General features: G+C 49.8%; 1 protein-coding gene across 1 annotated transcript in view; it reads left to right on the top strand.

Moving 5' to 3' along the window:
• The window catches only part of sepsecs (Sep (O-phosphoserine) tRNA:Sec (selenocysteine) tRNA synthase), a 127,630-nt gene that overhangs the window by 63,841 nt on the left and 39,340 nt on the right, over positions 1-24,449 (top strand). Inside the window, exons 6-7 of the mRNA XM_072496508.1 lie at positions 9,199-9,352; positions 20,052-20,154. Coding sequence (XP_072352609.1) covers positions 9,199-9,352; positions 20,052-20,154 — 257 coding nt within the window. The remainder of the gene's footprint in view (positions 1-9,198; positions 9,353-20,051; positions 20,155-24,449) is intronic.

The following is a 24,449-nucleotide window of genomic DNA, read 5'->3' as shown; positions in this document are numbered from 1 at the left end:
GGGGGGATGGAGGAAAGTAAGGAGGAGGAGAGACTCCCACACGGGGGAGATCAATGGGAAGGCGGGGGAAGCCGGGGTCAGCAGAAGTCAGCTGACTCACGGGAGTGATATGGGGGGAGCAAAAGTGCTAGATGTGGATCTAGCGGGGGGGGGGGGGGGGGAAGAGAGAGAGAGGGGGGATTCTAGCGTTGCTGCTGCACTGTCCGAGGGGGAACTGAAAATGGAAGAGGTGGTCAGGGCGGGGTTTCCCCACCTGGGGGACTGGAGGGTGCGGGAGGCGCGAGCACGGGACTGGCCTAAGATAGGAGATGGCTAGTTGGCGGGGGGGGGGGGGGGGGGTTGGTAAACCCCAATCCGGCTGACCACGCGGAATGTGCGAGGCCTAAATGGGCCGGTTAAGAGGGCCCGAGAGGGCACCTAAAGGGACTGAAGGCAGACGTGGCCATGCTTCAGGAGACACATCTGAGGGTGGCAGATCAGGTCAGGTTAAGGAAGGGATGGGTGGGGCAGGTGTTCCATTCGGGGCTGGATGCGAAGTATAGAGGGGTGGCAATACTGGTGGGAAAGCTGGTGTCGTTTGAGGCCAAGAACATAGTAGCGGACAAGGGAGGCCGATACGTGATGGTGAGTGGTAGGTTGCAGGGGACGGAGGTGGTACTGGTGAATGTATATGCCCCAAACTGGGACGATGCTGGATTAATGAAACGGATGTTGGGACGTATTTCGGACCTGGAGGTAGGGAGTTTGATAATGGGCGGGGATTTTAACACGGTGCTGGACCCAGCATTAGATCGTTCCAGATCTAGGACGGGGAGGAGGCCGTCTGCGGCCAAGGTGCCCTTGAGTGGGAGTATCTCTGGGAAGTGTTGAGGAGGTTTGGGTTTGGGGGAGGGTTTATGGATCAGATGGGGGGAGTAGATCCGTGGAAATTTGCCAGGCCTTTGGCCAGAGAATTTTCCTTTTTCTCCCACGTACATAAGGCCTACTCCCGGATAGATTTCTTTGTTTTGGGCAGGGCATTGATCCCGAAAGTGGAGGGAACGGAGTATTCGGCCATAGCCATCTCAGACCATGCCCCGCACTGGGTGGAGCTGGAGCTGGGGGAGGAGAGGGACCAACGCCTGTTGTGGAGGTTGGATGTGGGACTGCTGGCAGACGAAGGAGGGTGCGGGGGTGTATTGAATGGTATCTGGAGGCGAACGACAACGGGGAGGTGCAGGTGGGAGTAGTATGGGAGGCGCTGAAGGCGGTGGTCAGGGGAGAGTTCATCTCCATCAGGGCTCACAGGGTGAAGAGCGAGGGCAGGGAAAGGGATAGGTTAGTGGGGGAGATTTTAAGGGTGGACAGGAGCTATGCAGAGGCTCCTGATGAGGGACTACTCAGGGAGAGACGAAGTCTCCAGACGGAGTTCGACCTGTTGACCACAGGGAAGGCAGAGGCACAGTGGAGGAAGGCACAGGGGGCGATATATGAATATGGGGAGAAGGCGAGCCGGATGCTGGCACACCAGCTCCGTAAGAGGATGGCAGCGAGGGAGATAGGTGGAGTTAAAGATGGCAGGGGAACTATGGTGCGGAGTGCAGGGAAAGTGAATGAGGCATTCAAGGCCTTTTACGAGGAACTGTATAGGTCCCAGCACTCAGGGGGAAAAGAGGGGATCCGGCAATTCTTGGATCAGTTGAGCTTCCCAAGGGTGGAGGTGCAGGAGGTGGCTGGTCTGGGGGCGCCAATTGGGGTGGAGGAGCTGGTTAAAGGACTGAGGAGCATGCAGGCAGGGAAGGCCCCGGGCCAGATGGGTTCCCGGTGGAGTTCTACAGGAAGTATGTAGACCTGTTAGCCCCGTTGCTGGTAAGGGCCTTCAATGAATCAATGTCGGAGGCGACGATCTCTTTGATCTTGAAGCGGGATAAGGACCCACTGCAATGTGGGTCATACAGACCGATCTCGCTCCTTAATGTAGAAGCTAAGTTGCTGGCAAAAATGTTGGCCGTGAGGATTGAGGACTGTGTCCCGGGGGTGATTCACGAGGACCACGAGGATTCGTAAAGGGTAGGCAGTTAAATACTAATGTGCGAAGCACCTAAATGTGATAATGATGCCATCGGTGGAGGGAGAAGCGGCGATAGTGACAGCCATGGACGCGGAGAAGGCCTTCGATCGGGTAGAGTGGGAGTATCTCTGGGAAGTGTTGAGGAGGTTTGGGTTCGGGGGAGGGTTTATCAGTTGGGTTAAGCTCCTGTATAAAGCCCCGGTGGCGAGTGTGGTCACGAACCAGCGGAGGTCGGAGTATTTCCGGCTGTATCGAGGGACGAGGCAGGGGTGCCCCCTGTCCCCTCTGCTGTTCGCATTAGCAATTGAACCTTTGGCCATGGCGTTAAGGGAGTCGGGGAAATGGAAGGGAGTGGTTCGAGGGGGAGAGGAACATCGAGTGTCGCTGTACGCAGACAACCTGTTGCTGTATGTGGCGGATCCAGTGAAGGGGATGGTTGCGGTAATGCAGATCCTACGGGAGTTTGGAGACTTTTCGGGCTATAAGCTCAACGTGGGAAAGAGTGGGCTCTTTGTGATCCATCCAGATGACAAAGGGAGAGGGATAGACGATCTACCGTTGAGGAGGGCGGAGAGGATCTTTCGATACTTGGGGATTCAGGTAGCTAGGAGCTGGGGGGGCACTGCACAAACTTAATTTGACGCGGTTGGTGGAACAGATGGAGGAGGATTTTAAAAGGTGGGACATGTTGCCACTCTCGCTGGCGGGTAGGGTATAGTCGGTTAAAATGGTGGTCCTCCCGAGATTTCTTTTTGTACTCCAATGCCTCCCAATTGTGAGCACTAAGACCTTTTTTAAGAGGGTAAGCAGGAGCATTACGGGATTTGTGTGGGCGAGCAAGACCCCGCGGGTAAGGAGGGGGTTCTTGGAGCGTAGCAGAGATAGAGGAGGGTTGGCACTGCCGAATCTGGGTGGTTATTATTGGGCAGCCAACGTGGCAATGATCCGTAAGTGGGTGATGGAGGGAGAGAGGGCGGTGTGGAAGAGGTTGGAGATGGCGTCCTGCAAAGGAACGAGCCTGGGGGCACCGGTGACGGCACCGCTGCCGCTCTCGCCGACAAGGTATACCACGAGCCCCGTGGTGGCGGCAACGCTAAAGATCTGGGGGCAGTGGAGACGGCACAGGGGTACAACGGGAGCCTCGGTGTGATCCCCGATCAGAGACAACCATCGGTTTGTCCCAGGAAGGGTGGACGGGGGATTTCAGAGCTGGCATCGGGCAGGGATTAGAAGAATGGGGGACCTGTTCATTGACGGGACGTTTGCGAGCTTAGGGGCGCTGGAGGAGATGTTTGGGCTACCCCCGGGAAACGCTTTCAGGTACATGCAAGTGAGGGCGTTTGTGAGGCGACAGGTGAGGGAATTTCCGCTACTCCCGGCACAGGGGATTCAATATAGGGTGATTTCGGGCGTATGGGTCGGGGAGGGCAAGGTGTCGGCGATATACCAGGAGATGAAAGAAGAGGGGGAGGCTTTGGTAGAGGAGCTGAAGGGTAAATGGGAGGAGGAGTTGGGGGAGGAGATTGAGGAGGGGCTATGTGGTGATGCGCTAAGTAGGGTTAATTCCTCTTCCTCGTGTGCCAGGCGTAGCCTGATACAATTTAAGGTGGTTCATAGAGCGCATATGACGGGGGCGAGGCTGAGTAGGTTCTTTGGGGTGGAGGACAGATGTGGGAGATGCTCAGGAAGTCCGGCGAACCATGTCCATATGTTTTGGTCATGCCCAAGGGGATGGTTGAGGTAATGCAGATCCTACGGGAGTTTGGAGACTTTTCGGGCTATAAGCTCAACGTGGCAAAGAGTGAGCTCTTTGTGATCCATCCAGATGACAAAGGGAGAGGGATAGACGACCTACCGTTGAGGAGGGCGGAGAGGAGCTTTCGATACTTGGGGATTCAGGTAGCTAGGAGCTGGGGGGCACTGCACAAACTTAATTTGACGCGGTTGGTGGAACAGATGGAGGAGGATTTTAAAAGGTGGGACAGCATTGGAGGGATTCTGGAGGGGAGTTGCGGGAACAGTATCTAAGATGGTGAAAGATCCGGCTCAAGCCAAGCTGGGGGCTAGCACTATTTGGAGTAGTGGACGAGCCGGGAGTGCAGGAGGCGAAAGAGGCCGGCATTCTGGCCTTTGCGTCCCTAGTAGCCCGGCGAAGGATCTTGCTAATGTGTAAGGAGGCGAAGTCCCCCAGCGTGGAGGCCTGGATAAATGATATGGCTGGGTTTATCAAGTTGGAAAGGATAAAGTTTGCCTTGAGAGGGTCTGCGCAGGGGTTCTACAGGCGGTGGCAACCGTTCCTAGACTATCTCGCGGAGCGTTAGAGGAAGGTCGGACAGCAGCAGCAGCAACCTGTGGGGGGGAGGGGGGGACATCGTTCGTGGGGGGGGGGGGGGGGGGGGGAGAGAGTGTGTGTGTGTGTGTGTGTGTGTTGTTGTGTGTTGTGTGTGTGTGTTTTGGGGGGCATGAGAGCAAGAAAGGACATGAATGATCTGGAAACTGACATGTACGGGAAGAATCCAATGTACAAAGTTCTGTATTTTATTGACTTGCCATGTTCATGTCTTGCCACGCGAGTTCTTTTTCTTTTCTTTGTTACGGGGGGGTGGGTTTGGTTTGTAAGGTGGAAAATATTGTTATTGAAAAATTCTTAATAAAAATATATATATTTTTTTAAATGAAGGAGGACCCCCTATCGCTGTGTATGTAGGCGGGGAAACCAAACAGCGTGACGATACTGTGGAGGGCTTTTATGACGGTGGCTGCGGTCATGTCGGGGTAGGGGATGGCGAATGGGAACCGGGAGTACTCGTCAATCACGTTCAGGAAGTACGTGTTGCGGTCGGTGGAGGGGAGGGGCCCTTTGAAGTCCATACTTAGACGTTCAAAGGGACGGGAAGCCTTTATCAGGTGCGCTTTCTCTGGCCTGTAGAAGTGCGTCTTGCACTCAGCGCAGATTTGGCAATTCCTGGTGGCGGTCCTGACCTCCTCGATGGAGTAGGGCAGGTTTCGGGTCTTAATGAAATGGAAGAATCGAGTGACCCCCCGGGTGGCAGAGGTCCTCGTGGAGGGCCCGGAGGCGGTCCACTTGTGCGTTGGCACATGTGCCGCGGGATAGGGCATCAGGAGGCTTGTTTAGCTTCCCGGGACGATACAAGATCTCAGAGAAGTAGGTGGAGAACTCGACCCTCCACTGTAAGATCTTATCGTTCTTTATCTTGCCCTGCTGTACATTATCGAACATGAAAGCAACCGACCGTTGATCAGTGAGGAGAGTGAATCTCCTGCCGGCCAGGTAATGCCTCCAGTGCCGCACAGCGTCTACTATGGCCTGGGCCTCCTTTTCAACTGAGGAGTGGCGAATTTCTGAAGCGTGGAGGGTGCGTGAGAAGAAGGCCACGGGCCTGCCCGCTTGGTTGAGGGAGCCGCCAGGGCTACGTCGGACGCGTCGCTCTCGACTTGGAAGGGGAGGGATTCGTCGATTGCGTGCATCGTGGCCTTTGCGATGTCCGCTTTGATGCGGCTGAAGGCCTGGCGAGCCTCTGCCGACGGGAAAAACTGTGGATTGAATTAGTGGGCGGGCATTGTCCGCATAGTTGGGGACCCACTGGGCATAATACAAAAAAAATCCCAGGCAGCGTCTCAGGGCCTTGGAGCAGTGGGGGAGGGGGAACTCCATGAGGGGGCGCATGCGTTCGGGATCTGGGCCTATAACTCCATCATGCACTACGTAGCCGAGGATGGCTAGACGGTCGATGCTGAACACGCATTTGTCCTTGTTATATGTTAGATTAAGGATTTGTGCGATATGGAGGAATATTCGGAGGTTGGTGTTGTGGTCCTGCTGGTCGTGGCCGCAGATGGTAACATTATCGAGGTACGGAAACGTGGCCCGCAAACCGTACTGGTCAACCAATCGGTCCATCTCCCGTTGGAAGACCGAGACTCCATTTGTGACACCGAAGGGAACCCTTAGGAAGTGGTAGAGCCGCCCATCTGCTTCGAATGCAGTGTATTTGCGGTCGCTAGGGCGGATGGGGAGCTGGTGGTAGGCGGATTTTAGATCCACCGTGGAAAAGACCTTGTATTGTGCGATTCTGTTGACTAGATCGGATATGCCGGCGAGAGGGTATGCGTCGAGCTGTGTATACCTGTTGATGGTCTGACTATAATCGATACCCATCCTATGCTTCTCCCCGGTCTTTACAACCACTACTTGAGCTCTCTAGGGACTGTTGCTAGCCTCAATAATACCTTCTTTCAGTAACCCCTGGACCTCCGACCTAATGAAGGTCCGGTCCTGGGCACTGTACAGTCTGCTCCCGGGTTTGCAATCCGGGGTGAGGTTCGCAAACAGGGAAGGCGGATCGGCTTTGAGGGTCGCGAGGCTGCAGACAGTGAGGGGGGGGGTATAGGGCCGCCGAATTTAAAGGTTAAACTCTGGAGGTTCCATTGGAAGTCTAACCCTAGGAGCGAATCAGCACAGAGGTGAGGAAGGACGTAGAGCCGGTAATTTTTAAACACCCTTCCCTGGACCGTGAGGTTCGCTATGCAGAACCCCTTGATCTCCACTGAATGAGACCCGGAGGCCAGGGAGATTTTCTGGTTGACTGGGTGGATGGGGAGAGAACAGCGCTGTAACATATTGGGGTGTATGAAGCACTCTGTGCTCCCGGAGTCGATCAGGCAGTACGTTTTATACCCGTTGATGAGCACGGCTGTCGTCACAGTTGAGAGTGTTCGGGGCCGAGACGGGTCCAGGGTCACCGAGGCAAGTCGTGGCAAAATTTGGATGTTTTCTTCGGGTGGTGTTTGGTCATCCGAATTGGGGTCCTGAGAGTCTAGCCAAGATGGCGGCGCCCACGGGTCACACATGGCTGGAGGTGTACAAGATGACGGCATCCATCCGTCGCACGTGGTCCCCGGGGGACAAGATGGCGGCGCCCGGAGGCCGCACGTGGTCCTGGAGAAGGAGGATGGCGGCGCCCGCTGGCCGCACGTGGCTCGTGGAGAGAGTTGTGGTGGTGGTCCCGGTTCGCCCCCAGAGACCGCGGCAACGCAGGGCCTGGCATACTGCCACAAAATGGCCCTTTTTGCCGCACCCTTTGCAGATGGATGAGCGGGCCGGGCAGCACTGCCGGGGATGCTTGGCTTGCCCGCAAAAATAGCAGCGGGGCCCCACAGGTTGCCTGGCAGTCTTGCAGCGCAAGCTTGTGGGGGAATGGGAGATGCATCGGAGTTGGCCGCGGGGGGGTTCCACGCTGCCCAAGGGGCTGCCGCACGGTCAGGGACGTAAGCGCGGGCGTTTCGGGAGGCCACATCCAGGGAGCTAGCAAGGGCCTGTGCCTCCTTGAGGCCTAGTGTCTCTTTCTCCAGAAATCGCTGGCGGTTTGGGATGACAGGATACCTGCAAAGAAAGCGTCCCAGATCAAACGTTCTGTGTGGTCGCTGGCCGAAACTTGCAGGCAGTCACAGTTCCTCCCTAACACCAGGAGCGCACGGTAGAATTCATCCAGCGATTTCCCCGGGGATTTGTCACCTCGTCGCGAGTAGATGTCGGGCATAGACCTGGTTTACAGGGCAAATATAGTGTCCTTTCAGCAGGGTCATTGCAGTCTCGTAATCGTCCGCATCCTCGATGAGGGTGTAGATCTCTGGGCTCACCCTCGAGTGGAGAACTTGCAGTTTCTGGTCCTCCGTAGGTTCAGTCGTGGCCGTTCTGAGGTACCCTTTGAAGCACGCCAGCCAGTGTTTGAAGGTTGCCGCTGAGTTTGCCGCGTGAGGACTGAATTGCAGACACTCCGGCTTGATTCGGAGCTCCATTCTTTAAAATCTAGTGTAATAAATTGATGCTCGATCAATAACTCCAGAAGCGAGGTTGGAGACAATTGATGGCTTTATTGCACTAGATGTTTCCCCCAGCAGCGCAGGTACAGAATGCAGAAGCTGGGGAGACACAGGCTCTTACAGGGCGGAACCAGCAGGCAGGCTTCACCAATGAAAATAGCAGTCTCAGGTACCTCCCACACCAATGGTCTTATAGCATTATTCAGGGTACCGTAATACCCCTAATGCCGACTACCACAAGGGCCTCAATTGGCAGTAGGGTCTGATGGCTATCCACAAGCATTTGTGTCCCAGACTTAATCAGGACAGAGGCAGGAAGACAGCAGGGTCCCAGTCGCCACCCTCCTGCCTGAATATATACCCTCACCACCACCAAACTTGCCACAGGGGTGGGAATTAAATCTCGCTCCTTGTCTGCACTTCACACATGCTGAGACAAATTGCAGATTTTTCTCCTGTGCTTGGAGTATCTAAATCAGCACAGGCCAAAAAACAGACTTTCTGGTTCTGGTTAGCACAAATTAGCATCACACCGTGTGATGCATTCACCCAACAAGAGGTCGAGGGAGCAACCAGCTATAAACTTTATTGGATATATTTCATAGACTCTGCTGCCAGAACGGAACCTGGAGAATGGATCAGAGAATCATGCACAGAGGGCCGCAGGCTCAACTCTTGATGCTTCCAATCTTAAATAGAAAACTGAAACAGCTGCTAATTGGCTGTGCTAATATCTGTGCCCTGTTCTGCAACCCTTAAAGGACCCTGCACTAGCATAGAGGCTTTCAAAGATTTACTCGTTAACGTCAAAACTTTGACAAATAAAATACCATCTCTTTTCAAAAGATCTTATTAAGGCATAACTGTTTTATTAATGTAACCACAGAGATTAAATATGTCAATTTATGGTCCAAACACAGTTGCATATTTCCATAATGTACAGGACACCCAAACCTTCAACAATGGGAAAAGATATACAGTATAAATTGAACCACTCCAAAATAATAAACCTATACTGTGACATGACATTAAAAAAGGAGGTATGATTGAAAATCTCCCCTAGGCTACTATTTCAGTGTATAATGCTATTTGGATGTCTGTGGACTTTTTATTATGTGACATTGTGACAAAATAATTTTCATGTTTTTTTTAATCAATGCGCAGACACTTGTTCATTTTAATATTTTGCTAACTAGAAGAACTGAATTTTTGAGAAATCATGTGTCAGTGTGAGATGCAAAATGTCCTTACTGTTTTATAATTGTTCTGATTCATTTCCACACTTGCATTTATTTTTGGATCAGGTTTTGAACCTGTAGTGATTGAGAATCTGCTTGAGGGAGATGAATTGCGCACAGATTTGCAGATGGTTGAGAGCAAGATCCAACAGCTTGGGGCAGAAAATGTCCTTTGTGTTCATTCCACTACCTCGTGCTTTGCCCCAAGGGTTCCTGACAGGTAAATTCCATCTCTCTGCTCGCTTCTGATTTGTTAACTACACCGTACTATTCTACTAGTTTAACCCATGCTGCTAAATGAAAAGAGTTGCTCTGTTTATGACTATGTCAGCTGCATGGTGGTGTTTGTACTTTTAAAAATCCATGTGTAGCATACAAACTGCATATATACAGGCATAAAACATTGGACCCCCCCTCCTACCCCCACCCCACAGCATGTTTTGCAGCTGCGGAGGCGGCCCAGCATTAGATTTTCTGATCTAACTGCTGTCAATAATGTCATAATAAAAACCAGTATATCATGGTGCAGACACACACTGATGGACACACAGTGGGATCATTCAACATACACAACACCGTAGCCAATCACCAGTGAGAGCACACGCACTATAAAGACAGGGAACATCAGAGTTCCCGCTCATTCGAGTAGCAGCTAGCTAGGAGTACAGAGCTCACAGCCTGCAACACAGACATTCACCATGTGCTGAGTGCATCAACTGGTTAGGACAAGGCAAAGGTATTTAGTTAAAGCTGGTGTCGTATTTACCCACAGTTCAAGTATGTTTATATAGTTAACCTTTTAATAAAATAGTGTTGCACCACTTCAAGTGCTGGTGACCTGTATGTGATCCAGAACACCCAACACGTCATGATACCAGGTGTGGTTGCATACTAGCACTTCTTAGACCTACCTGCAAGTGATTTGCCTTCCGCCAGCATTCCGTCATTCTGCAACATGGACAACATCAGGCCACCGCTCCGCATCGCCGGCAGCCTCGGGGCCAACTGGAAGATTTTCAAACAGCGCTTCCAGCTCTACCTCGAAGCCACGGACAGGGAGGACGCCTCGGACACCAGAAAGATTGCTCTTCTCCTCTCCACGGCCGGGGACCATGCGATTCATATTTTCAACCCTCTCACCTTTGCAGATGACGAAGACAAGACGAAGTTCAAGACGGTTCTCCTCAAATTTGACACTCACTGCAGCGTAGAGGTGAATGAAAGTTTTGAACGCTACGTGTTCCAGCAGCGTTTGCAGGGTAAGGATGAACCTTTCCAATCCTTTCTCACGCACCTCCGCATCCTTGCGCAATCTTGCAGCTACGGGCCCACCTCCGACTCCATGATACGTGACCAGATCGTTTTCGGTGTTCAGTCGGACCACCTACGTCAGCAGCTCCTCAAAGCGAGGCAGCTCACCCCAGCGACCGCCATCGAGACCTGTGTCCTACGTGAAGATGTCACCAGACGGTGCTCCCATATACAAGCAGCTGAAAGGGCGCGGCAAGGTCCCCACGAGGTGGAACGGGTCCAAGTGATTGAGCACCTCTAGGGCCTCAGCCTGGGTGAGGGCGGCCGTTTCGAGTGCTTTTCGCGGACTCTCGTGTTTGTACGCACCAAACGAGGGGTCGGCGACATGGAGGAACGTAACGCGCAGGCGCGCACCACGCAGGACTGCACCGCGCATGCGCGGTGGCGCAGTGAACGTGCTGACGTCACGACATGCGGCAACTGTGGCTCTGCCCATTTAAAGCGACAATGCCCCGCAAAATCTCGACAATGCCTACGATGTGGAAGACTTGGCCACTATGCTGCCTGCTGTCGAGCAGCTCAGCCTTCCAATTCATATCGCTTCAGCCAGCCTCGCAGGAATGTTCGGGCATTTCAACCCACGGTCACCGAGTCCAATTCCGACCTCCCACACAGCAGTGACACCGAGGACTTGAGGGCGCCTTTTCGAGTCGGTGTCGTAACGAAAAACAGGCTGTCCCCGAAGCAAAGACACCAGCCGCAGTCGGTAATAGAGCATCGATCCAGACGATGAGTGGTGTGCCACCCTGACCGTCAACCGGTCCCAAATACGATTCCGCCTGGACACTGGTGCCTCCGCCAATCTCATGACGTGGTCTGCTTTCCAAAGCCTTCGTGTCAAACCAAGCATTCTCCCATCGGCCTGCCAGCTATTAGACTACAATGGCAACATCATTCCTGCTACCGGCTCATGCCAACTCGAAGTAACGCACGGGTCACGATAAGCCATCCTTCCGTTCGAGATCGTGGGCTCCTCGAAGGACTCTCTGCTTGGCGCACAGGCGTGCAAATTGCTAAACCTCATTCAAAGAGTTCACTCTCTCTCTCCTGATGACACGTCTGCCTTCCAGGATGCTGACTTCAGGACGCAACTCAACGCCATCATCGACCAGCACTGCGACGTCTTCGAAGGCATGGGCACGCTCCCATATACTTATAAGATCATACTCAAACAGAACGCCATGCCTGTGGTGCATGCACCTCGCAGAGTCCCAGCACCCCTCAAGGACCGTCTCAAGCAGCAGCTGCAGGACTTCCAAGACCAAGGAGTGATCTCCAGAGATACGGAACCAACCGACTGGGTCAGTTCCATGGTGTGCGTAAAGAAGTCTTCCGGCGAGCTCAGAATCTGCATTGATCCAAAGGATCTGAATCGCACCATAATGAGGGGGCATTACCCAATCCCCAAGCGCGAAGAGATCACATGCGAGATGGCTCAGGCCAAGCTCTTCACCAAACCTGACGCCTCAAAAGGATTCTGGCAAATTCAACTGGACAGATCCAGCAGGAAACTGTACCTTTAACACCCCTTTTGGCAGATATTGTTACAACAGGATGCCGTTTGGGATCATATCGGCATCAGAGGTATTCCACAGGATCATGGAACAAATGATGGAAGGCATTGAAGGTGTTCGCATCTATGTTGACAACATGATCATTTGGTCCATATCAGTCGCCTCCAGCGCAGTTTCAAACGCATACGGGAGCAGGCCCTACGCCTCAACAGAGCTAAATGCTCCTTCGGCGAGACGGAACTCAAGTTCCTAGGGGACCACATCTCCCAGTTGGGTGTGCAGCCGGATGCGGACAAGGTGGCTGCCATCACAGCCATGAAAAAGCCAGAGGACAAGAAGGCGGTCCTCCGATTTCTGGGCATGGTCAACTTCCTAGGGAAGTTCATCCCTAACCTCGCCTCTCATACCACAGCTCTCAGGAACCTGGTCAGGAAGACGACAGACTTCCAATGGCTTTCTGCCCACGAGCGCGAATGGAGAGAACTTAAAACCAAACTTACCACAGCCCCGGTATTGGCCTTTTTTGAGCATTGGGGCAGTGCTCCTGCAACGCGATGAGGCCTCATCATGGGCCCCCGTTGCATATGCGTCACGCGCCATGACCCTCACGAAACAGCGCTACGCGCAGATAGAAAGGAGTTCCTGGGCCTGTTGACCGGTGTCGTCAAATTTCATGCATGATTATGTGTACGGCCTTTCCCAATTCACCGTCGAGACCGACCATCGCCCGCTGGTCAATATAATACAAAAAGGCTTGAACGACATGACGCCTCGCCTCCAGTGCATTCTGCTCAAACTCCGGCGATGCGACTTTCAGCTCGTATACACCCCGGGCAAAGACCTGATCATAGCTGACGCTCTGTCCAGGGCAGTCAACACCCCGTGTGACCCAGCAGGATTCGTCTGCCAGGTTGACGCCCATGTGGCCTTCGTGGTCTCCAATCTACCGGCCACGGATGAACGCCTCGTCCAAATTCGCCAAGTGACTGCGGCTGACCCCCTGCTACAGCGTGTCTTGCGCCACCTAACAGACGGGTGGCTCAAAGGCCAATGCCTGCAGTTCTACAACATCAGAGATGATCTGGCGGTAGTCGATGGTGTCCTCCTGAAGCTGGACCACATTGACCACAGGCCAGTCGATTTCGGCGGGAGTGGAGCTGGCTGGTTAGTCAATTTCAGCGGGAGCTGTGCGGAAGTGGCTGCTGGGAGGTAAGTCTGTCCTTTAAAAACACTTGTCTTTGCAGGGGCAGGCCAGTCGATTTCGGCGGGAGAACAGCTGGTGAGTCAGTTTCAGCGGGAGCAGTGTGGAAGTGGCTGCTGGGAGGTAAGTCTGTCCTTTAAAAACACTTGTCTTTGCAGGGGCAGGCCAGTCGATTTCGGCGGGAGTGGAGCTGGCTGGTTAGTCAATTTCAGCGGGAGCTGAATTTTTAAAAAAAGTTTTAGTGTTTAAGGCGGGAACAGGAAGTCGACCCGCGGACTTCTGGGAAGACCCTCACCAATAAATTCTGGTGGAGAGGAAACCCGAGACACTACACGTGTAGTGTCTCCCACCCGCCCTCCTCCTCTAACCTAATAATAAAACCCTTTGGTGTGAGGTAAGTACCATATTTTATTAGTATTATTTATTTATTTATGTTTTTAATTAAAAAATTTAATTTAGTTGTTAGCCAGATCTTGGTAGAAAGTTAGAGGGATGGCAGGGAAGGGAGTGCAATGTTCCTCCTGCAGGATGTTTGAGGTGAGGGATGCAGTTAGTGTCCCTGCTGATTTTACCTGCAGGAAGTGCTGCCATCTCCAGCTCCTCCAAGACCGAGTTAGGGAACTGGAGCTGGAGTTGGAAGAACTTCGGATCATTCGGGAGGCAGAGGGGGTCATAGATAGCAGCTTCAGGGAATTAGTTACACCAAAGATTGGAGATAGGTGGGTAACTGTAAGAGGGACTGGGAAAAAGCAGTCAGTGCAGGGATCCCCTGCGGTCGTTCCCCTGAGAAACAAGTATACCGCTTTGGATACTTGTGGGGGGGGGGACTTACCAGGGGTAAGCCATGGGGTACGGGCCTCTGGCACGGAGTCTGTCCCTGTTGCTCAGAAGGGAAGGGGGGAGAGGAGCAGAGCATTAGTAATTGGGGACTCTATAGTCAGGGGCACAGATAGGAGATTTTGTGGGAGCGTGAGAGACTCACGTTTGGTATGTTGCCTCCCAGGTGCAAGGGTACGTGATGTCTCGGATCGTGTTTTCCGGGTCCTTAGGGGGAGGGGGAGCAGCCCCAAGTCGTGGTCCACATTAGCACTAACAACATAGGTAGGAAAGGGGACAAGGATGTCAGGCAGGCTTTCAGGGAGCTAGGATGGAAGCTCAGAACTAGAACAAACAGAGTTGTTATCTCTGGGTTGTTGTCCGTGCCACGTGATAGTGAGATGAGGAATAGGGAGAGAGAGCATTTAAACACGTGGCTACAGGGATGGTGCAGGCGGGAGGGATTCAGATTTCTGGATAACTGGGGCTCTTTCTGGGGAAGGTGGGACCTCTACAGACAGGATGGTCTACATCTGAACCTGAGGGGCACAAATATCCTGGGGGGGAGATTTGTTAGTGCTCTTTGAGGGGGTTTAAACTAATGCAGCAGGGGCATGGGAACCTGGATTGTAGTTTCAGGGTAAGGGAGAATGAGAGTATAGAGGTCAGGAGCACAGATTTGACGTCGCAGGAGGGGGCCAGTGTTCAGGTAGGTGGTTTGAAGTGTGTCTACTTCAATGCCAGGAGTATACGAACAAGGTAGGGAAACTGGCAGCATGGGTTGGTACCTGGGACTTCGATGTTGTGGCCATTTCGGAGACATGGATAGAGCAGGGACAGGAATGGATGTTGCAGGTTCCGGGGTTTAGGTGTTTTAGTAAGCTCCGAGAAGGAGGCAAAAGAGGGGGAGGTGTGGCGCTGCTAGTCAAGAGCAGTATTACGGTGGTGGAGAGGATGCTAGATGGGGACTCTTCTTCCGAGGTAGTATGGGCTGAAGTTAGAAACAGGAAAGGAGAGCTCACCCTGTTGGGAGTTTTTTATAGGCCTCCTAATAGTTCTAGGGATGTAGAGGAAAGGATGGCGAAGATGATTCTGGATAAGAGCGAAAGTAACAGGGTAGTTATTATGGGAGACTTTAACTTTCCAAATATTGACTGGAAAAGATATAGTTCGAGTACAATAGATGGGTCGTTTTTTGTACAGTGTGTGCAGGAGGGTTTCCTGAAACAATATGTTGATAGGCCAACAAGAGGAGAGGCCACGTTGGATTTGGTTTTGGGTAATGAACCAGGCCAGGTGTTGGATTTGGAGGTAGGAGAGCACTTTGGGGACAGTGACCACAATTCGGTGACGTTTACGTTAATGACGGAAAGGGATAAGTATACACCGCAGGGCAAGAGTTATAGCTGGGGGAAGGGCAATTATGATGCCATTAGGCGTGACTTGGGGGGGATAAGGTGGAGAAGTGGGCTGCAAGTGTTGGGCACACTGGATAAGTGGGGCTTGTTCAAGGATCAGCTACTGCGTGTTCTTGATAAGTATGTACCGGTCAGGCAGGGAGGAAGGCGTCAAGCGAGGGAACCGTGGTTTACCAAGGAAGTGGAATCTCTTGTTAGGAGGAAGAAGGAGGCCTATGTGAAGATGAGGTGTGAAGTTTCAGTTGGGGCGATGGATAGTTACAAGGAAGCGAGGAAAGATCTAAAGAGAGAGCTAAGACGAGCAAGGAGGGGACATGAGAAGTATTTGGCAGGAAGGATCAAGGAAAACCCAAAAGCTTTCTATAGGTATGTCAGGAATAAGCGAATGACTAGGGAAAGAGTAGGACCAGTCAAGGACAGGGATGGGAAATTGTGTGTGGAGTCTGAAGAGATAGGCGAGATACTAAATGAATATTTTTCGTCAGTATTCACTCAGGAAAAAGATAATGTTGTGGAGGAGAATGCTGAGACCCAGGCTAATAGAATAGATGGCATTGAGGTACGTAGGGAAGAGGTGTTGGCAATTCTGGACAGGCTGAAAATAGATAAGTCCCCGGGACCTGATGGGATTTATCCTAGGATTCTTTGGGAGGCCAGGGAAGAGATTGCTGGACCTTTGGCTTTGATTTTTATGTCATCATTGGCTACAGGAATAGTGCCAGAGGACTGGAGGATAGCAAATGTGGTCCCTTTGTTCAAAAAGGGGAGCAGAGACAACCCCGGCAACTATAGACCGGTGAGCCTCACGTCTGTAGTGGGTAAAGTCTTGGAGGGGATTATAAGAGACAAGATTTATAATCATCTAGATAGGAATAATATGATCAGGGATAGTCAGCATGGCTTTGTGAAGGGTAGGTCATGCCTCACAAACCTTATTGAGTTCTTTGAGAAGGCGACTGAACAGGTAGACGAGGGTAGAGCAGTTGATGTGGTGTATATGGATTTCGGGGCAGAAATGTGGCGGGGCGGGTAGGAGAATTTCGCCCCATATCCCCGAATCCCTTTATTCTTTAGAAAGGTATCTATCTTTTTCTTAAAAACGTTTAAAGAAGGAGCCTCAACTGCTTCACTGGGCAAGGAATTCCAGAGATTCACAACCCTTTGGGTGAAGAAATTCCTCCTACGCTCCGTCCTAAATCTACTTCCCCTTATTTTGAGGCTATGCCCCCAAGTTCTGCTTGCCCCGACCAGTGGAAACAACCTGCCCGCATGTATCCTATCTATTCCCTTCATAATTTTATATGTCTCAATAAGATCCCCCCGCATCCTTCTAAACTCCAATGAGTACAGTCCCAGTCTACTCAACCTCGCGTCATAATCTAATCACCTCAACTCTGTGATCAACCTAGTGAATCTCCTCTGCACTCCCTCCAGTGCCAATCTGTCCTTTCTCAGGTAAGGAGACCAAAACTGAACACAATACTCCAGATGCGGCCTCACCAACACCCTATACAATTGCAGCATAACCTCACTAGTCTTGAACTCCATCCGTCTAGCAATGAAAGACAAAACTCGATTAGCCTTCTTAATCACCTGTTGCACCTGCGCACCAACTTTTTGCGACTCGTGCACCAGCACACCCAGGTCCCTCTGCACAGCAGCATGTTTTACCATCTTACCGTTTAAATAATAATCCATTCTGCTGTTATTCCTCCCAAAATGGATAGCCTCACACTTGGCAACATTGAATTCCATCTGCCAGACCCTAGCCCATTCACCTAACCTATCCAAATCCTTCTGCAGACTTCCGGTATCCTCTGCACTTTTTGCTTTACCACTCACCTTAGTGTCGTCTGCAAACTTTGACACATTGCACTTGGTCCCCAACTCCAAATCGTCTATGTAAATTGTGAACAACTGCGGGCCCAACACTGATCCTTGAGGGACCCCACTAGTTACAGGTTACCAACCAGAGAAACACCCATTTATTCCCACTCTCTGCTTTCTGTTAGTTAACCAATCCTCTACCCATGCTACCACTTTACCCTCGGTGCCATGCATCTTTAGTTTATGCAGCAACCTTTTGTGTGGCACCTTGTCAAAAGCTTTCTGGAAATCCAGATATACCACATCCATTGGCTCCCCGTTATCTACTGCACTGGTAACGTCCTCAAAAAATTCTACCAAATTAGTCAGACACGACCTACCCTTTGTGAACCCATGCTGCGTCTGCCCAATGGGACAATTTCCCTCCAGGTGCCCCGCTATTTCCTCCTTAATGATAGATTCCAGCATTTTCCCTACAACTGAAGTTAAGCTTACCGGCCTATAATTACCCGCTTTCTGCCGACCTCCTTTTTTAAACAGTGGTGTCACGTTTGCTACTTTCCAATCCTCTGGGACCACCCCAGAGTCTAGTGAATTTTGATAAATTATCACTAGTGCGTTTACAATTTCCATAGCCATCTCTTTTAACACTCTGGGATGCATCCCATCAGGGCCAGGAGACTTGTCTACCTTTAGCCCCATTAGCTTGCCCAATACTGCCTCCTTAGTGATTACAATCATCTCAAAGTCCTCACCTATCATATCTTTATTTCCCTCAGTCAGTGGCATGTTATTTGTGTCCTCCACTGTGAAGACTGACCCAAAAAACCTGTACAGCTCCTCAGCCATTTCCCCGTCTCCTATTATTAAATCTCCCTTCTCATCTTCCAAAGGACCAATATTTACCTTAGCCACTCTTTTTTGTCTTATATATTTGTAGAAGTTTTTACTATCTGCTTTTATGTTCTGAGCCAGTTTACTTTCATCGTCTACCTTACTCTTCTTTATGGCTTTTTTAGTAGCTTTCTGTTGTCCCCTAAAGACTTCCCAATCCTCTAGTGTCCCACTAATTTTTGCCACTTTGTATGTTTTTTCCTTCAATTTGATACTCTCGCTCACCTCCTTAGATATCCATGGTCGATTTTTCCCCTTTCTACCGTCTTTCTTTTTTGTCGGTATGAACCTTTTCTGAACACTGTGAAAGATCGCTCGCAAGGTTCTCCACTGTTCCTCAACTGCTTCATCATGAAGTCTTTGCTCCCAGTCTACCTTAGCTAGTTCTTCTCTCATCCCATTGTAATCGCCTTTGTTTAAGCACAAAACACTAGTGTTTGATTTTACCTTGTCATCCTCCAACTGTATTTTAAATTCCACCATATTGTGGTCGCTCCTTCCAAGAGGATCCCGAACTATGAGATCATTAATCAATCCTGCCTCATTACACAGGACCAGATCTAGGACCGCTTGTTCCCTTGTAGGTTCCATTACATACTGTTCCAGGAAATTATCCCGGGCACATTCTATAAACTCCTCCTCAAGGCTGCCTTTACCAACCTGGTTAAACCAATCGATATGCAGATTAAAATCTCCCATGATAACCGCTGTACCATTTCTACATGCATCCGTTATTTCTTTGCTTATTGCCTGCCCTACCATCCTGTTACTATTTGATGGCCTATAGACTACTCCTATCAGTGACCTTTTCGCCTTACCTGATTCCCACCCAAATTGATTCAACCTTGTCCTCCATAGCACTAATATCATCCCTTACTATTGCCCGGATGCCATCCTTAAACAACAAAGCTACACCACCGCCCTTACCGTCCATTCTATCCTTTCGTATAGTTTGATACCCTTGGATATTTAACTCCCAGTCGTGACCATCTTTTAACCATGTTTCAGTAATGGCCACTAAATCATAGTCATTCACGATGATTTGCGCCATCAACTCATTTACCTTACTTCGTATACTACGAGCATTCAGGTAAAGTACACTTATGCTGTTTTTTATGTCTTTGTTATGAATCCTAACACCTTGATCAGTAACTTTTCGCAATTTATTTTTCCTCTTACCCTTTCTCCTAATTTTCCTTGTCTTTGAACTACATAATAACCTGTCACGTAACCTGTTGCCTTGATCTCCATTAACCATTATACTGTCCATAGCTTTACACTTCCCTTCCCCCCAACTTGCTAGTTTAAAGTCCTTGTGACCAACCTATTTTTCCTATTCGCTAGAACACTGGTCCCAGAATGGTTCAGGTGAAGACCGTCCCAACGGTACAGGTCCCTCCTGCCCCAGAACTGATGCCAATGCCTCATGAAATGGAATCCCTCTTTCCCGCACCACTCCTTTAGCCATGTGTTAACTTCCCTAATTTTCTCAACCCTATTCCAATTGGCACGTGGCTCGGGTAGTAATCCAGAGATGATAACCCTGGAGGACCTGTTCTTTAATTTAGTGATGTGTAAAAGCAAAACTAGAGAGCACTAATGTAGGATGGTCACCAATAAATCAAGTAGGAAATCCAGAAGAAGCTTATTTATCCAGAGAGTGATGGAAAGGTGGAACTTGCTACCACAGGGAATAGATGAGACAAATAGAATAGATGTATTTAAGGGAAAGCTGGATAAGCATACAAAGAAGAAGGGAAATTAAGGTTATACAGATAGATTTAAATGAGGAAGAATGGGAGACTTGAGTGGTGTATGGACTAGTTGGGTCGAATAACCTATTTCTCTGATGTGTGTTCCATGTAATATTTTACAACCAGTATTGTGCTGATGTTTGTTGGCTTCATTCCTATGGTGTACATGTGTTTTCTTTTACAGACTGGAACAACTGGCTCAAATTTGTAAAACGTATGACATCCCTCACATAGTCAATAATGCGTATGGAGTGCAGCTGTCCAAGTGTATGCACCTTATTCAACAGGTATGAAGCAAGACCATTGCTATAAAACTATTAGGAACCAAAAAAATGCAGTGGGAATAATTTACTATTAACTTAGCCTACATATTTTAAATACTTTGGGCTGCATTTTCTGCTGTTTGTTGATGTTAGTGTAAATGTTGATGTAAGAATAACATGGGTATCCCTATTTATGCTTGCAACTAACCTGTTGCTAAAATTGAGGAGCGGATGAAACATTTTATTTCTAATTATACATAAAGAAGTTCTACCCATGTGGAGCATTACGTTCTTACTACGGGCGCGATTCTCTTAAGTGTTCGCGCTGTCGTGAACGCCGTCGTGTTTCACGACAGCGCGAAACGGGCGCAGGGACAACCAATTCTGGCCCCCACATGGGGCCAGCACAGCACTGGAGCGGTTGACGCCGCTCCAGCCTCCCTTCCCGGCGGCAAATGGGCGCCGTGCCAACCCGCGCATACGCAGTTGGGCCAAGCCAACTCGCGCGTATGCGGGGTCTTCTTCAGCGCGCTGGCCCCTACGCAACGTAGCGTTGAGGTTCAGGGGCCGGCTGCGCAACAAAGTAGGCCCAGAGGGAGGGGGAGAGAGGCCGGCCCACCGATTGGTGGGCTGCGATCGCGGGCCAGACCCCATTGGAGGCCAACCCCGGGGACGGAGCCCCCCTTCCCATCCCCACAGGCCGCCCCCCGACCCTTCATGCTGAGTTCCCGCCGGCAGTGACCAGGGGTGAATGGTGCCGGTGACCTCTGCCACTTTTGCGCGGCCGCTCGGCCCATCCGGGCAGGAGAATCAGCAGCCTGCGAGCGGACATTGGCCCGCGAGCGGTGCCGTGCCGGCGCAAATGGTGCCGATTCTCCGCACCTCGGAGAATCGTGCGCCGGCGTCAGGGCGGCGTGGCGCGGTTGCAGCGATTCTCCGGCCCGGCACGGGGCTCTGACAATCGTGCCCTACATCTATGTTTTCTCATCCTTCAATTGCATTAAAATGACTGTCACTCTAAGGGTAAGGTGCTGAGTCCGTTTATAGAACAGGAAGGAATAGTGCACTTTGAAATCCCAGCTGAAAACCCAGTGTTTCCCACTAGGAAAATGACGTAACAAATGTTATATCTGCAGCAGGCCCAAGTTTTGCACAGTCTGTATTTCTAATTTTAGCACGACCACTGCGTGCCCTGTTTCCTGTGCGCCATTTACTAGTTCTGAAAAATAAGCACATGAAACTATTAACAGTCAAATTGTTGGACAGGAGTTTGTGACCCAAAATAAGCTCTACATCTCAGTTGTGTCATCAAGAATAACCAGCCGAAACTCTGGACTCTTCTATTGTGTGTAGGTAGGGAAACAAGAAAGATGTGCAATTATAAAGCACATTTCAGGATCATCAGTGTCCCACAACACTTTAATGACAGTGAGGTACATTTGAAGTGTTGTCACTATTGTAATTTAGGAACGGCAGTGGTCACTTTTCACACAGCAAACTCCCACAACAGCAGTATGATAATGACCAGATAATCTGTTTTTGTGATATTGATTGAGGGGTAAATATTGGCCAGGATGCGGGGATCGCTCCCCTGTTCTTATTTGAAATAGTGTCACAGGATCTTTTGCATCCACATGAAGGGACAGACCGGGCCTCGGTTGAATGTTTCACCCAAAAGATGGCACCTGGACAGGTGCACGACAGGTACTGCTCGTGTGCATCAGCCTAGAGTTTTGTGCTCAAGCCTTGAAGTGGGACTTGAACCCATTCTCTGACTGAGAATGTTACTGACTGAGCCATGACTGTGAGAGTCGTAATCCTGATTAATCTGAGTCATTTTAAACACTTCCCAGTATGACTCTAATTCTAAAATTAGGATACTCCTTTAATTAGCACAAAAGCTGATGTGGATGGTGGAAATCTGTGGACCTCGCTCTGTCCTCAGTCTACTGCAGTGTTCTAATGCAGCTCACCATAAGCTCGAGGAACAACACCTCATCTTATGATTAGGCCTTTTACAGCCTTCTAAGCTCAATATTGAGATCAACAACATAAGACTAAAATCTCTGTCCCCATTTTGAAACCATTTCTTTGCCTGTTTCGATCTTACTCTTGTTTTTTCCCTTGCTTTAGCTTTTGGATGGCAGCTTTTCATTCTGTCATTCACACCTCCTTGAGACACATGCTTTGTTTCCTTACTTGTCCCATTAATATCCCCTTAGACCCTGCACCACTGACTCTTTTATTATTTAATCTCTCTTGTTTCCTACTCTATCACAGGCTTTCCCTTTTGGTCTTTTTCTACCCTCCTCTTTTTCATAGAAAACATTATGGCATAGAAGGAGACCATTCAGCCCATTCTGTCTGCGCTGGCTGGACATTCCAATCCCACCTTCCAGCACCAGGTTACAACACTTCAGGTGCAGATGGTCTAAAAGTTGTTGTTGTAATTTAGAGTTAGGGTCTGGTTGAATGTACCCCTCAAGGGACTTAGGGTTAGGTTTCAGGGTGTGAATAGGTGATGTAAATATTGTTGTTGTAATTTAGGGTTAGGGTCTGGATAAATCTATCCCTCAAGGGACTTCGGTTAGGTTTTAGGGTGTGGCTAGGTGATGTAAAAGTTGTTGTTGTAAATTAAGGTTAGGGTCTGGATAAATGTACCCCTCAAGGGACTTAGGGTTAGGTTTTAGGGTGTGGATTCCAGCCCTGGCAACATTCTTGTAAACCTCCTCTGTACTCTCTCCACTCTTTTTGTTAACTCATTTTAAACATGCTGGGAAAATGGATCAATGAGTCGAGTTTGGATTGAGTATAATTAGGAAGTCTGAGTTGTGATGCAGGGTTTTTGTTATATGATATGAGAACTGCACATTTTAATGGGTTCTGTTGCCCCCCCCACCCCCTCCCGCCACCCCCATCTGACCTCATCGCAGGAGGCCAATGTGGCTGGCCTAAGTTTTTTTTCAGAAAATATTTTATTGAAGCATTTGTCATTTTTACAGTTTATCACATTAACATTTCTTAAACAACCGCGTGGGCTGACACACGCAAATAAACTAAAAAAACAATGTCCCCCTTCTGCCCACGCCCTATTCCCTAATTATCCGTGTACTGAGTTCCCTGTCCTTATCTAACATTGCCATGCCTCCTATGTTCTTCCCCCCCCCCTTCCTTTACTGCTGACGTTCAATTTTCTTTGAAGAAGTCGATGAACGGTTGCCCTCTCTGGGCGAACCCCTGAGTTGATTCTCTCAAAGCGAACTTGATTTTTTTCCAGGCTGAGAAACCCTGCCATAGCGCTGACCCACACACTTCAACAATAGAAGAAGTTCATGACCATTCAGTACATTGCCCGCTTCATTGGTATCCTATTCCACCACCGTAAACATTTATTCCGTCCACCATTTTCACACAATGGCAGCAGTGTGTACCATCTAGAGGATGCACTACAGCAACTCACCAAGGCTCCTTTGACACAACCTTCTAAATCTGTGACCTCTATAAGTTAGGACAAGGCAGCAGAAGTGTGGGAACGCTACCTGCAAGTTCCCCTCCAAGCTACACACCCATCCTGACTTGGAACTATATCGCTCTTCCTTCACAGTCGCTGGGTCAAAATCCATGGAATCCATAGAATCCCTACAGTGCAGAATGAGACCATTTGGCCCCTTGAGTCTGCACCAACCCCCCCTGGAACTCCTTTCCTAACAGCACTGTGGGTGTAACTACACCACATGCAGCAAATCAAGAAGGCAGCTCACTACCGTCTTTTCACGGGCAGTTGGAGATGGGCGATAAATGAAGGCCTAAACAACAATGCCCACATTCTATGAAAATAAGTACATTCAAAGGTATTTGTTCTAAAGTTCTTTTTAAAACACTATCCAAAAAACTTAAAACGTGTAAAAAGCCTTGCTTCTAATGTACTTGAATTAAAGTTTGCATCATTCAGAGTAGTTTTTTTGGTGAGACACAATTCTGGATAAAATTGAAGGAAAATGTAGCAACACAACAGGAATGTTTGAGCAGGCTAAAACATGTAAGGTGAAGGAAAATCATAAAGCATGTCTGATTACAGTGATTTCCTCAGCACAGTTGTAAAAAGGGAGATTTATTATCACCATGCAAATGTAAATATAAACACTTCATGACAAAATAGGTGATGAGAAATTTAGAGAGTGGAGATACATAGGTCCTCTTGCAGATGCTGCCAAACAGAACTTGTGGTAAATTAGACATCAGAAAAATATCTTCCTCTGTACAAGAAAATGCAGTAAAAGATATCGCTTTGATGAAGGTCAGATGCACTTGGTGTAGTG

The sequence above is a fragment of the Scyliorhinus torazame genome, chromosome 3 (assembly GCF_047496885.1).
Source record: "Scyliorhinus torazame isolate Kashiwa2021f chromosome 3, sScyTor2.1, whole genome shotgun sequence".
NCBI lineage: Eukaryota > Metazoa > Chordata > Chondrichthyes > Carcharhiniformes > Scyliorhinidae > Scyliorhinus > Scyliorhinus torazame.
This window is presented reverse-complemented; position numbering and strand designations above follow the sequence as displayed.